Source organism: Pseudonaja textilis, chromosome 7, assembly GCF_049901715.1.
Source record: "Pseudonaja textilis isolate UNSWEBS1 chromosome 7, rPseTex1.2, whole genome shotgun sequence".
Lineage (NCBI taxonomy): Eukaryota > Metazoa > Chordata > Lepidosauria > Squamata > Elapidae > Pseudonaja > Pseudonaja textilis.
In genome coordinates, this window is record NC_141996.1 from 11,150,833 (window position 1) to 11,165,837 (window position 15,005).

Sequence of the window (15,005 nt, forward strand, 5' to 3'; positions counted from 1 at the left end):
CCTTTTCTTGGTAAGCAGGTTATAAACCATTTTGAACTTATAGCATTCAATGGGGTATCAGGGTATCAACTAGAATTATTTGGTCACATCTTGCCTGAACCAGAACAGCACTTTCTTGCAACTGAGGATTACACTTAAAAAAAAATCCTACTCAAGATCTGTTGAATGGAGGAGGGGATTGGCGGATGGCACCATACAGATTTAACAGATTAACAGAATTGGAAGGGACTTTGTTGGTCTTCTAGTCCAACCCTCTGCCCAAGCAGGAGACCCTACACTTCTCTGCACATTTTTCCAGAATCTCAATATCTTGTTTATAATATAGAGACCAAAACTGGGAGCAGTATTCTAGGTGTGGTCTTACTAAAGCTTTACAGAGTGCTATTACTACCTCACTTGATCTTGGTTGTATCCCTCTGTTAATGCAATTTAGAACTGCATTGCTGCCACCGCACACTGTTGGCTCACATTTAATTGGTTGTCCACCATAATTTCACTAGGGTGGAAGAGCCAAAACTTTGCAGGGTTGAGATGATTTAAGTAGCAAAACAGATTTGCATCCTTGGCAAAATTCTTGAGAGGTGCAATGGGGCACTGGGATGCTGAACATGGATTGTGGGTTGCCAACTCTAAGCTAAGCCATCATGCATATAATCAACTTTGGCTCGCCATGATATGTAATTTTAAATTTGTGAACTATGAGTATAGAAGTGGTGAGATTAGTGCTTTCCTTAATCAACAAACTTAAACAACAAGCCAAGGATTAAACTAAGCCAAATAATGTCTGGTCTTCCCTTTCCCTTGCATTCCAGCATGTAATGATTAAGGCAGTTTAAATATATCCAACTGGCAATGCTTCTGAGGATCACATCACTTCTGCTGGTTCTTAATCAGTTTGAATTCATAACTTACTGATTGGGTTTATATACAGCCATAGGCCATACTGTTCTGATCAAGGCTTCCTGAGACCGTAATTAAGCACACGCTTAGTCCAAACAACTCTTGTTTTATTTCAACGCTGAGAATTATGCTCATTCCCAGCCCGTAATGAGTCTCAAACAGTCCCTCAAGATAAGCACCCACCTTTCTCTCATTTGAATTGCTGCCAACAACAAAAGTGCCAAATGAACTATAAAAAAACCAACTGAAGTACAAAGTCCATACAGAGCTTCAAGGTTTAATCTGAACAGAGTGAACGACCTTGCTTCCTGCAAAGGTTTCTCTACCTTTGCATTAGCTTTATACCTTAGGGGAGGGGCAATCACCTCCAAGCTTTACTCCTGAGTCGCCCCTTTTGTCTCAACTGCTCTTGCCTTCTAGCAGCTCTGCGCATGTGCGCACTGGGAACAGGCTCCCTTTGTTCTGCTGCCTCACTGCTGCCAGACTTCAAAGGCTCCGAAGGCAGCACCCCGCTCCCAGATGGCCCTGGGCCCATTTCTGCATCGGACGCAGGACCCTTGTCTGAGTCCTCTCCAGACTCCCAGACTAGCCCCCGTTCTTTCCCACTGTCCTATTCCACTGCTGTCTTGCACAGGCTGCCGGTGAATCACAACACATACTTGGCTGAATAAATCAAGTTTATCCAGCCACTACATATCCATAGCAACTGCCTTCAGGTGGCATTTTGTGTGTATATGTCTAGTCTCAAGGGCTGCAGAGAGGTTGTTTGGTAACAGAGGAAAGCTACAGAACAGGGGTAGGGAAAGGAGGATATATATGGTCTAACTTCCCAACATGACATTGTCCGGTTGTGTAAGAACTGCAGCTCTTAGGCCTCCGGGGGATAGGGGAGATAGATCGTTCTGATTATGGCAACCTGGCTGGAATTTTTATTTTCGGACAGAGACTGGGGGATTTTTCAGGCCAGGCCGACCCATTCTGCTCTGATATTGCAGAACCTGAAGGCTGCAGAATTCTCTGCATTAAACAAATAACTTGAGTTTACGCAAGACACTAAAGAAAAAGAAGGATTTGGCTTGCCTGAATGGGAGTTATATTATTATGCGGCAATTTATTAGAATACAAACTTGAGGAAGAACATGTAAAAGAAACAATGATGGCATGGGCAAAAAATTTCAGTTATCATATTGAACTGGCTAAATGGCAAAAGCTTTGGACCATCACTAAGAAAATAGCTTTGGCCACATCATACAAGGAAAACCTTTATAAGATGTTTTACAGGTGGCATCTTCCACCAGCAAGGCTTTCCAAACTGTTGAAAAGTCTATCTCCAAATTGTTGGAAGTGCAAAGATGTGTCAGGCACATTTTTTCACTTTTTTTGCAATGCTGCAAAAAAAAAGTATTGGAGACTGATCCAGACATCGGTGGAACAAATGGTGAGAGAGTGTATTCCATTTAAGCTGGATTTTTTTCTCCTAGGAATAATACCCGAAGGATACAGGAAGGATTTAATTTCTCTAACAGTACATGTGTTGACAGTGGCTAGAATAATATATGTGCAATACTGGAAGAAGGAAAGCATTCCGCCAGCAACAGAGATAATAAAGAAAATTATGGCCTGTGCAGAATCGGACAGGTTAACTCTAAAATTAAAAAACAAGGGGGAATCTGAGTCCTATGAAATGTGGAATAAAATCAATCAGTGGTTGCATAGAAGAAGGCAAGTTCGGAACATAAGTAGCTATGATGATTAGAATAATGAGTAAGCAATGTATCAAACAAGAGGACTGTAAATGGTGAAGTAAAATTTATATATGCATAACAACTGTAATGGTAGAATGAATGAGCCGTGTTGTATTCTTATAATTAAAAGTAAAAAAAATAAAATAACTTGAGTTCATGCAAAAACAATTCTTACCTCCCCCAGGATGATCGTTTCTGTAAAAAGTGAAAGGGACACGTTTCCATCGCATGGCTAATGGTGTCACTATACCCTAAGAAAGGTATTTTCGATCTATCAAGAACAAGAAAAGTAATTATTTCTCTTCCAATTGGGGGTGGGTGGGAAAAGACCGAGTTGTTTGTTTGCTGCTGCAATTTTTCAGAGACTCTGAGCAGCTCACAGGATTGATATAAAAAGATTAAAAGCAAAAATGTACGTAGTAAGAGGGAGAAGTCTGGCTAGTACCAACAGGGGAGAGACATCATTGGGAAAATCTCTGAACAGAATATTATCCAGCAAGATCCCTCCCAGACTTTATTCAAGGCAGAGCAGATAGTCCCAGAAATAAGTTGCAGATAGTTTTCAAGGGCTGCCCCTTGTTCACCAAGTTTCAGTCATCCAGATGTGAGGTTACAAACTATGAGTAAAGTCTCTTGATCCCAAGGATGTCTGGTACTGGCACACAAGGTGGAAAGGACACGAAGGGTCTCTTAGCTATGGCTTTCCATCTGCTGTTTTGCAGGAGCCTTAAGTGCAGAAGAAGCTCCAGGTTGCAGGTCAGCTCTACGTGGAGAAGAACTATGCCATCCAGAAGGATAATTGCTCCTCCCTCTTTGAGGGAGATGGACAATTCAAAAATAGGAGAAGAGAGGAGAGACAGACAGATAGGTTTGGGTAGGAGATAGATAGATAGATAGATAGATAGATAGATAGATAGATAGATAGATAGATGGATGGATGGATGGATGGATGGATGGATGGATGGATGGATGGATGGATGGATGGATGGATGGCATAGAGAGAGAATCTATAATTGAGCACATTTTTGAATTATTCATTTCCCTCAAAAAGGGAATGATTATTATTCTGGATAGCATAGATTTTTAGATAGATAGATAGATGGATGGATGGGTGGGTGGGTGGGTGGATGGATCCAGAGAGAATCTATAATTGAGCACATTTTTGAATTATTCATTTCCCTCAAAAAGGGAATGATTATTATTATTATTATTCTGGATAGAATAGATTATTAGATAGATAGATAGATAGATAGATAGATAGATAGATAGATAGATAGATAGATAGAGATAGATAGATAGATAGATAGATAGATAGATAGATAGATAGATAGATAGATAGATAGATAGACGGGAATCTATCATTAAACACATTTTTGAATTATTCTTTTCCCTCAAAAAGGGAATGACTATTATTCTGGATAGCATAGATTATTAGATAGATAGATGGATGGATGGATGGGGTAGGTAGGTAGGTAGATACTGTAGATGGATGGATGGATGGATGGATGGATGGATGAATGGGTGGGTGGGTGGGTGGGTAGATGGATGGATGGATAGATAGATAGATAGATAGATAGATAGATTGATACACATCCACACACTATATAGTTGTGCTTTTAAAGTTGTAGCAACGTTTCGGCAGAATCTCATCTGCCATCATCAGGCTTCTGTATTGTGTTTGTCTGTGAGTCAGACTTTCACAGCTGGACGAACTGACTCACAGACGAACACAATACAGAAGCCTGATGATGGCAGATGAGATTCTGCCAAAATGTTGCTCCAACTTTAAAAGCACACCTATAATGACGTGGGAAAATACCCAAACAAAGCTGAATACCATACATGTAAGTACCCGCGAAAACTTAAGAAAACACACACACACACATATATATATGTATATATAATTACCTATGTATCTATGTATCTATCTATATCTACCTACCTACTTACCTACCTATCTTTGGGCGCAACTAGCTTCTGAATCCATAATTACCTGGTAAAATTCGGCCTAAGCCTGTTTCTCCCCATTCAGATCTCCATGCAATGGATGGAGTTTTATAAACAGGTATCATTAGCATATTAATGATACCACACTCCAGGCTGTCAGATGACCTCTTCCAATCCATTAAGAGAAAGAGAGAGGTGGAAGCTGGACAAAGTTAAGCCATTACTAAAGCGCTCAAGAAAATGCAAGCATCCTCCCAAGAGTAGACATAGCTTGATAGAAAAAGAAAAAAACAAAGTCCAGAAAAACATAACAGGTGTAATTCTCTAATTTACCAAGCTGGTAATCAGGAATTCCATACAAGTGAACTGGAGGGAAGGGGACAGACTCCTGAACTCCTTCTGCCAGCCTGCTTGGCTTCTGTATGAGCAAATCCCAGAGGGAAAAATATTTCCTCTTCTACAAGCCAGCACAGAAATATGGTGGGCACTTTGAGTCCATTAATCCACACGATAGCAAAGCAAAACAGTATAAAACAAAACAAACCCATAAATCCAACCTGCCAGTAGCTTATTTTTTCATAGAGGCTGCAAAGAAAGGGTCTATCCCTAAAGCTTGATATCCCACATAGAAATATAGGCCGGTAATATTTGGCGGGTTAATTTCCACGGCAGAAGCGACATTGACAAAATAAGATAGCTACATACTAACCTGACAGATAGATACTGGCTGCATCGTACCAAAATGTGCATGCAGTGAACTGATATAATTCCAATGAAGAGAAGACTGATTGGTCCAAGCTGCATGGGAGAAGGAACAAAGATTAGCAACAAATTTACAAAGGGTAATGTGCGTCCCCTTTCTGCAGTGATGAGAGAAAACAGAACTGGAAGATTTGCAAAGTATCCAGCTCTCAATGCCTTTGTCATCTTTGTAGGCTCCTAAAAATACAAAAGCTCTGGATTTAAATGTTTGTGTGAAGACCTGGGGAGTGGCACAAAGGCAACACAGTCAGCTAAGTAATAAGAGTCCCTTTATTATCTCCAATTTTGCCCCCAATGTTCAGGTTACCTTCTGGCTGGAGAAAAACTCTCCCAGGAACAGCCTTTGACTGCAGAAAAGTAAGTCCAAAACATGAGCAACACAAAATGTAAGCCAAACTGAAGTAATTAGTTTGGCAGGGCAGAAGCAAGAATTTCAGACTTGAAGGCACGGCAAAACTCACATAGTTGGGAAGATGCCAGGAACACAGATAAGTCACAACAACACAGGATAAAGTCACGTTTGCTCCCAGCAGCCTGCCGCCTGCCTTTCTTATCAACTGTCTTCCCAGCTGTGCCTAATGAAGGGAATCAGGTCCCTTTCTTCCCCCGTAAGCCATGCAACCCACATTGCTCTCTTCTCCGTTCTTCCTTGCGTGCCCTAGGATGACGAGGGGGTGGGCCTGGGTCTTTCTCTGAACTCCCTCTCCCTTGTTCTATCTCTTCCCTGCTCTGTCCAGCCGGACTTTGCCCCTCCTCTACATCCAAAGAAGCCGCACTCCTATTCCCTGTCAGCTGTCTGGCTTCCTCCTCAGATTCAGACTCCAACAGGGGCATGATAGTTTGCATGGTGTTCCAATTCAGTATGGGATAGGAAAACTATAAATCTTGTCCCCAATTCTACCACTGTCTTACTGAGTGACTGTAAAATTTGATGTATTTTGCAGTTCCAGTGTAAAATACATTCAAATGACAGGTTCTGGACCTCAATATAAAGGACTTTGCACACAACAGATCAACAGTGATTTATGTCATTTGCATGTTAGCATTTTGCAATTAGCATTTAGTCTTACATATTGTCTCATAATGCTTTACAGCACTCTCTAGGTGGTTTACAATATCAGCATATTGGCTCCAACAATCTGGATCCTCATTTTACTGACCTCGGAAGGATGGAAGGCTTAGTCAACCTCGAGTTTGTCAAGATTGAACTCCAGACTGTGGGCAGAATTAGCCTGCAACACAGATACTCCTCAACTTACAAATCACCATTGGGTGTGGGTGGGTGATATGGTGACAATGAGAATCTTTACAAGGCTCAACTTAGATTTTTAATTGCTTAGGATTATGGTATGTGCTCTGTTTTCACCATTCAGAGTTTCACTTATGAATAAATATTTATTTAATAAATAAATATTTTTTTCCTAATGATCTACCCCCAATGAAATAAATAAAACCATATTCTGATTTCATATAATGGCCCAGTTCACAGAATATAGAAAGCTGGGTTCTTACAATATAGCAATAGCGCTTAAACTTATATACCACTTCATAGTGCTTTACAGGCCTCACTAAGTGGTTTGAGTCAGCCTATTGCCCCCAACAATCTGGGTCCTCATTTTACCCACCTTGGAAGGAATGGAAGGCTGACTCAACTTTGAGCCGGTGGGAATCAAATTGCTGACCTGTTAAGCAGCCGGCAGTCAGCAGAAGTAGCCTGCAGTACTGCATTCTAACTACTGCACCACCACAGCTCTTAATATGCTGAATCTCCCACCATTTGCCTCACTTGTTATGCAAACTCGGCCATTTTGTGGCAGGCTTCAACAGTCAACTCTTAACAGCTTATTGTCCTCCATAGCTGGGATATGACTAAAACTTACCAGAATGCCTGCATGTTTTATTGCAAGAGGAAGACCCAGAAGTCCTGTCCCAATGTTCCCTTTAAGGATGTGAGTGAGCGTTTGAACGAATCTGAAAATGTAAAGAAAAACACAAAATATCAGGGTGTGTGTGTATGTATGTGTGTGTGTGTGAATCATCTAGTCTTAAAGAAGTCTTGAAAAGGCCAAGAGGTTATTGTAAATACGTGGGAATGGAGTACATACGTAATGCCCTCCTGATCAAGGTGATATTTCTTCTCGGGCGGCAGTAAATCTGTATCATTCTCATATTCATCGTCTGAACTCTGATCTTCTATTAAAGGCTTCATTACTTCCAGGTCTACTTTAAAACAAAACATTCTGTATTACTGAATATAGTACCTAAGAATATCTTCAGCACACCTTCAGTTTTCTTATGAGAACATTAATATAAGTCATCATTATAAAATCACTTCCCTGGTTAATTCTGCTTTGAAGTGCTGATTCCCAATCAAGTTTAATTCCTTTTGTATGAGTGCTGTGGGTTTTCCTTTTTTTATGTTCCCCTAAGGTCAACGAAGCAGTTGATTTTGGTTCGTAGAGTAACGGATGAAGTGGGAAACATCTATCATTTGCGGGATTTACAACATAAATCCAATTGATTTGAGATTCCCTAAATGTTAAAAGATAGTTTAAGGCAGAGGTCTCCAAACAGCATAGCTGGCTGGAGAATTCTGGGAGTTGAAGTCCACCAGTCTTAAAGTTGCCAAATTTGAGGACTCCTTGAGGAATAGTAACATGATTCCTTATTGAGGAATAGAGTTTGGGTTTGGGGAGGGGTTGGTTATGCCTTTGAATCACCCTTGATTCCAGGGCAGTGTGGGAAGATGGCTCCCACAGTTTTTCTTATTCCAGTTTCTATTCTGGTGTCTTTAACTGTTACACCAAACTAACATTAAGGAAAGGTTTAGCCAGAATTATTTGTCAAGATTTGCACATCCAGGTAGTCCTTGACTTATGACTGGTTGCTTAACGACGGTTCAAAGTTATGATGGACCTTCCCGGGGCTAGTTACAACTTGGTTCGGAAGTTCTGGTAGCCAGCCCCTCCCCTTGGTCACATGATCACATTTCAGGCAATCAGTCCGCATTTACAATTGTTTGCCACATCCTGTGGTCACATGATCACAATTTACAAGATTTTAGCTTATAAACTAACGTTTACAGCAAAAATTTCCCAACGCGAACAAGGGGTTCACTAAACAACTGTGGTGTTCACTTAACAACCAATGTAGCTCCCCTTTTACGACTTTCAACCCTTCAGTAATTCGGAGTAGAGTTGGGGCGAATGGATGGAGCTGAGCGTTTACTGGCCGAATGCCCTTCCTAACACCACATGGAGTTCACAGCAGATATTTTTTTTATTTGTGCTTGAGGAGAGAGAAACATCTGCCGCTACCTAAGATTGAACTCTCAACCTTCTGAACGGGAGGCGATTAGCTTCATCGCTAGGCCACCACGCCGCTCTTAACAACCACTGCAACAAAGGTAGTAAAATTGAGTCATTCACATGGGTGACCCACTTCACGACTTAGGACCAAAACAAACAGGCCCCATTAGGGTCATAAATCAAGGACTATCTGTATTAATTATTTTACACCCACTATAATCAAAACAGATTCTTTGCAGTTTATAAGAAGAGCAACATGAAGCAAAGCGTGTGAATTGGAGCAGTCGCAGGTAAAACTAGCAAAATCAGTAATACCAAAAAAAAATAATCAATAATCACGATAAACAATCCTTCATTCCCCTTAACCCTCCAAATTAACTCCTTTTCTAATTTCCAATTAAGTTTATTCCATAACATAGCTGTGCTGCCATCAAAAAAGAAGCATGTAATTAAATGAAAATGCAGAATTGCTTCATTTTTTAAAAAAACTTATTTTGCAGTTCAAAGTGATGGTGATTCTTTGCAGTTTTGGGGGAAGGGGCGGGAAATCCATTATATGGAGCCTTTCTCCACCTCTTCAGGCATCTTCACTTATGGCAGGGGGGTGTCAAACTGGATTTCTCTGAGGGGCCAGATCAGCATTGTAGTTCTCCTCCACCGGCCGGCCAGGGTGGGGTGAGGAGCAGTGGTGGTATTCAAAAAAATTTAGTACCAGTTCTGTGAGCGTGGCTTGGTGGGCGTGGCGTGGCTTGGTGGGCGTGGCAAGGGAAGGATACTGTAAAATCTCCATTCCCTCCCCACCCCACTAACCTGCTTTCCAGCTCCGTTCTCCTGTGCAGGGCAACAAAAGAAGACCCAGCCGATCAGCTGGGACTTGGGAGGAAGAGAATAGATGGGGGTGGGTCCAGTCAGAGGTGGTATTTGCCGGTTCTCTTAACTACTCAAAATTTCCACTACCGGTTCTCCAGAGGGGCCCTGTGTCCTGTTTTGGCTGGCAAAGTACTGCAGGAGGCCAGATATGGGGCGTGGGGGACCACACACAGCCCCCCCCCCACCCCATTTTGGCTGCACCATTCCCTCCCCCCCCCCCGTTTTTGAGGCACAATGGGCTGATCCTTTGCTATTTCCAGACCGGCCCTGCGGGCCAAATTTAAGCACCCTGCAGGACATATCTGACCTGTGGGCCTTGAGTTTGACACCCCTGACTTATGGGATAGGAAAGAGGAAGAAACAGGAGAAATATCCATGAATTATATATGAGGGATATTTTTTTAATCAAAGATTCCCTCCAAAATCAGATATGGAAGATAAATTATTAATGCAGGAGAAATACGATGATTGCAAGCAATATAATCAACATCAGAAGCAGTTAAAAACAAGACTTTTTCCCCCCACGCAAAAACATTACAAATGCTTTTAATTCATATAGGTAGTCCTTGCCTAGCGAGCAAAATTGGGACCATCACTAAGCGACGTCGTCAAAAAGTGAGATATCACACGATGATGATGAACTTAAGGCCTCATGTCTGCTGCAGTTATTAAACAAGTCACCTGCAGTCGTTAAGCAAGGCATCCTGTGACTGCAGCTTGTGATTTTACTGCCAGTTTCTCCACTGACTCCGCTTGTTGGAAGCCAGCGGTGAAGTTCGAAAATGGGGATTGTGTGAGCATGGGGTGCCAAGGTCTTCATAAAACCCCCACCAGATGCAAAGGACCCAAATGATGATCATGTGACGTTAAGTGCAAGGAATGGCCACAACTTTTATCTTTCTGGCGCTGTTCTAATTTCAAATCGTTGCTAAGCAGAGCAGCCGTTAAGCGAGGACTACCTGTATTTTTAGGGGATTAAAAAAATCCTAGAAACAGCAGCATCTGGTGGAGAAGGAGGTTCAAAGGAACTTCAGAGTAGCATTTTAATGTATTGCAAGCCCCACCCTTCTCCTAATATGTGCTTTGCTACACCACATACGTGTCCCAGCGCCAAACTTTGTGACAACATAAGACTCCATCATTCTGTGAATCTTCTGTCCCTACAAATGTGGCACTCTAAAAAAATTAACTCCAATTAGATGAATGGAATTACAATGAGTTACAACAGTTCATTTAGTGACCGTTCAAAGTTACAATGGCACTGAAAAAAAGCAACTTATGGCCGTTTACAACTATTGCAGCCTCCCTATGGTGTCTTGATTTAATAGTCAAATCCTTGACAAATGACTCGTATTTATGACAGCTGCAGTGTCCCCAGGGGTCATGCGATTCCCACTTTGTGACCTTCTGACGAGCAGTCAATGGGGAGTCCTGATTCACTTAATCTGTTTCGGTAATTGTCAAGAATTTACCTCAAAACAGTTCACTAAAATAAAAAAAGCCACTTGTAACATTTGTAGAATCTGTTGGGGAGAGAAGTGTAGTATATACTTTTATATATATTAACCTCTTCGTAGATAATGCCCATTTAAAAAAGAAAGTCTCCCTCAAGTGACATTCAATTCTTGATAACTTATAGACATTTCCATATAATTTCTTAACACCGTAAGAAAGTGGCTTTTAAAAAAAAACAAATCCCCCTTACTTTTGGACAGAACTATGGAAAAAGATGCCTAAAATGTTCACATTTGTGCATGCATATCGCAGTTAGCATCTAGCTTACTTTTTTTTTTAAAAAAGCTTTTTTGTTTTGCCTTGATTCTTTCCTCTTTAATTGTTTATTAGCTTTGGGTTCTTTTTCTTTGGTTCTGCAAAAATCATGATTTTTAAAAAAATCTCATTTAAAAAAAAAAGCTTAACCAATTTCTTTACCTTACAAAATCATGACCTGCGGGAAACTAGGATTTTTGTATAAGAACCTTATTTAGCATTCTTTCGGGTGTTTGATTGTGTGGAATTAAGAAAGAAAATGATCTTAAATGAAAAGATTAGAAAAAACTCCTAATTATTAAGGTGAAAAAGATCATGCATTTCGAATCTGAAACATCTCGTTTTGAGGGTATGAACCATTTGAGTGTGAAACAGGTTTCAAGACTGAAGCATCTACATTGAAAATACCGTTTTGCATCCGAAATAGTTTCACACACTCCAGAAGCAGGATATTTTGAATTCAAAACAGTTCAACCCCAGCTGTTTCTCAGATCCTACTCCTAGCCATATACTCCTTATCCTTTGCCCCTTTATACATCTCGATATTCAGAGGCATCTGTGAGAGGGTTTAAAAAAAAAAGGACACAATGGTAGTTGTTATATTGCCATGGAAGGTCCGTTCCTTTTATATACATTGAATATTACAGCAACCTAAGGTACCATCTTGTCTCTTTTAAGCCCCCTATGGATGATGGTGCCAACATCTCCTTCAGATCTCCCTGTTATTTTCTCAAGTTATTTCCCTCAAAACTAAATTAATATAGCATACATAAGTTGACCCTATGTTTTCTTCACCCCACATCATCCTTCTAATTCATTTCCTTCTAGACCAGGGGTGTCAAACTCAAGGCCCGTTGGCCACATACGGCCCGTGGGATGCTTTAAATCTAGGCCTGTGGGGCCATCCTGGAAATAGCAAAGGAGCAGCCCGCGGTGCCCTGTATTCGGCCTGGATGGCCTCCTGAAGCACTCTGCCAGTCCAAATGGGGCACGGCGCTGCCACATGCGCCCCCATGCCCCGTTTTGGCCAGCAAAGTGTTGCAGAAGACCGTTGAGGTTGAAAATGAGGTGGAGGGGCTTCACGCACCTCTCCGTGGCCCATTTTGGCCAGTAGAGTGCTGCAGGAGGCATCTGTCCCGTCCCTCCCACGGCCGACCCACGGACAACTACAATGCTGATCCGGCCCTCAAGGAAATCCAGTTTGACACCCTTGTTCTAGACTTAACACATAAACTCGGTAGAGTATTTCTCATCAGCACCTGTGAACATCACATGTTAAGGGGACATCTCCTCGCCATAAGGAGAAGTCAGACCCTTACATACAATAGGACTTGGTCACACAGTGGTGCTTCTATGGTTACCAGCTCTGAATGCAAAAAGTCCTCACCCACTCTAGACAGGGGGCGGGGCTTGATGGAACATGGCAGACAAGGGGGTGGAGCTTGATGGAATCTTCTGTTTACTGGCCACAATCCTGAAAGGAGAGTTTTTATTGGTTGGCAACTGAGCTGCTCTGCTCCAGAAGACCAAGCCTGTAAAATACAAAAAACGGATATACTCAAGCAATGGAGTATGTAGAAGGGAGACTCATCCCACATCCCTGGATTCATTCAACAAGCTAAGCCACAATGTAGGATTTCTGTGTGTTTATGTGGTGACCCGGGACGTGGCACAAAAGTAGCCACAGCCAAAGGACAGATCTAACTCCCTTTTATTACTTCAACTTTGCCCCCAAATGTCCCAACGTTTACTACAAGTCCTGAAACAAAGCTCTCACGTGCCCCTTCAACAGCCTCTGACTGCGAGTAGTCCAGTAAGTAAGGTGAGCAAAACAGTAACCAGAGCAAGAAGTTGAGCGAAGAAGGCAAACCAGGCAAGTCCAAGGCAGAGTACAGTTCCACAGATTCAACACTTGTTCCTGACAAATGCCCCTCCCACTGGCAACTCCTTACATCTCAGGCCCCAGGTGTGCCTTATAAAGGGAGCAGGATCAGTCTGCGTTGTTCTCACCCCCCTCTCTTCTCTCCGTGCTCTGGGATCAGGAGGGGGTGGTCCATGCTCATCGCCTGAGCTCTGTCTCTCCTGCTCCTCCCTGTCTGCAAGCCTTTCTAATCTTAACAAGTCTTGCCCGGACTGGCCCTGCCCTTCCCCTGTTTCCTCCAAAGCCAAGAGAGCTGCCGCCCCCTAGATCTCTGTCGGCTCCTGTTCCAGCTCATCTTCCCCTGCAGTTTCAGGCTCCGACGGGGGACATGACAGTTTGGCTTAAACCAGTTTCTATGGAGATTCTCAATCATCCAGGTCAAACTTTCCAGCTTTGCGGACTGGCGGTGGGGGAAGAGAGGGAATGGTTCCAAGTAAGTGGCAGGTGAGCACACATGTGCATGCAGCGCTATTTGCACAAGTGACATGCATGCTTGCCCACTCGCTGTGTGCAGAAGTGCTTCTGCGGCCTGGTTCTGAAAGGGCCACGGGGCCACGTCCCACTGGGGGTTGTGGACCCCTGATCCAGGTCATGGTTGTCCTAAAGGTACTTTTTCCAAAATACAACTGGAGTTTCTTGGGTTTTTTTTTTTCCTTTGAAAATGTTTCGCTTCTCATCCAAGAAGCTTCTTCAGTTCTTGAGTTCTGAAGAAACTTCTTGGATGAGAAGCGAAACATTTTCAAAGGAAAAAGAAAACACTAAGAAACTCACATTGCCTTTTGGAAGAAGCACCTTTGGGATGGCTTAAACCAGTGTTTCTCAACCCCGGAATTTTTTAAAGACGTATGGACTTCAACTCCCAGAATTCCCTGGAATTCTATCAACCGAAGTCTATACATCTCAAAACACTGGCTTAGCTGATTTTGTGGGGCCTAGAATATAAACCATGATTGGTGGCTCAATGTATTGTGCAAAGGTAGCCAACTGTGGTTTAATAAATCACATTCAAGCAAACTACGGCTTAACACTGTGGAAGAACATTGACTTCTCTGGTCAATACAATTGCAAGCTGCTAAGATTCAGGAACTCAAAAGCATCCTTAGCTTACTCATGTTCTCTGGAAAGTTACCTGGGCTATTTTTTTTTTAAAAAAAAACGAAAGTCTTGTGGCAGTGTGTGTGTGTGTGTTTCTTGTTGTTCTTGTGGCAACATAATAAAACAGTGCGCTCCAACTTAAAACCTAAAAAAAGGTACATAAAAACAATAATATGTAACCTGGGTGTCAGGACAGAAAGCTACTCCTGAGAGTAATAATTTAATTGTAAGTTTTGAAAATAGGCCAGTAGGGATAAAAGTGCTCAGGAAATGCAGAGCTTGAAAACTGGTAATCTCCAAAACTGAGTCATTAAAAACAAAAACAAAAAAAACTTCTTATCTCTCGGGCTGAACCAGATATCTCCACAGAGGTTGTAAAGGAGTATATTGGTAGCAATTACACAAAGGCATGAAAAACCAAAACAGATGAAATTTCCAGTAGAGAAGGATGACCACAGAGATAGCAGTGGAAAAATCTGGAAGGACGGAAGATTACACATACGTGTCATTTATACAAATTCCCCAACTGGTTCAACAAGTAAACGCAGTTACTAAACCAGTGATCAGGTACTGATCCTTAGTCATCACAATCCGTACGTTTAACATCGCATACTTAACAGAAATCGAACACTTCTAAAGACAGATTCTGAAAGGAACATCTGATAATTGCAGAAATCAACACTGATA

General features: G+C 42.0%; 2 protein-coding genes across 7 annotated transcripts in view; one reads left to right on the forward strand and one right to left on the reverse strand.

Annotated features, from left to right (window-relative positions):
- The window catches only part of SLC36A4 (solute carrier family 36 member 4), a 49,537-nt gene that overhangs the window by 27,425 nt on the left and 7,107 nt on the right, over window positions 1–15,005 (reverse strand). Inside the window, exons 2-7 of one of the 6 annotated variants that reach the window (XM_087937035.1) lie at window positions 12,690–12,834; window positions 11,711–11,858; window positions 7,460–7,574; window positions 7,235–7,325; window positions 5,302–5,390; window positions 2,821–2,916 (exon numbers count right to left, since the gene is read on the reverse strand). In XM_087937035.1, the coding sequence (XP_087793161.1) occupies window positions 2,821–2,916; window positions 5,302–5,390; window positions 7,235–7,325; window positions 7,460–7,574; window positions 11,711–11,720 (401 nt within the window). In that variant the 5' untranslated portion in view covers window positions 11,721–11,858; window positions 12,690–12,834. Of the gene's footprint in view, window positions 1–2,820; window positions 2,917–5,301; window positions 5,391–7,234; window positions 7,326–7,459; window positions 7,578–11,710; window positions 11,859–12,689; window positions 12,835–15,005 lie in introns of all 6 variants that reach the window. The other 5 variants (XM_087937037.1, XM_026706830.2, XM_087937036.1 and 2 more) reach the window with 5 other exon arrangements.
- Window positions 13,415–15,005, forward strand: part of DEUP1 (deuterosome assembly protein 1) — a 76,926-nt gene continuing 75,335 nt past the window's right edge. The window contains exon 1 of the mRNA XM_087937032.1: window positions 13,415–13,600. Coding sequence (XP_087793158.1) covers window positions 13,552–13,600 — 49 coding nt within the window. The 5' untranslated portion in view covers window positions 13,415–13,551. The remainder of the gene's footprint in view (window positions 13,601–15,005) is intronic.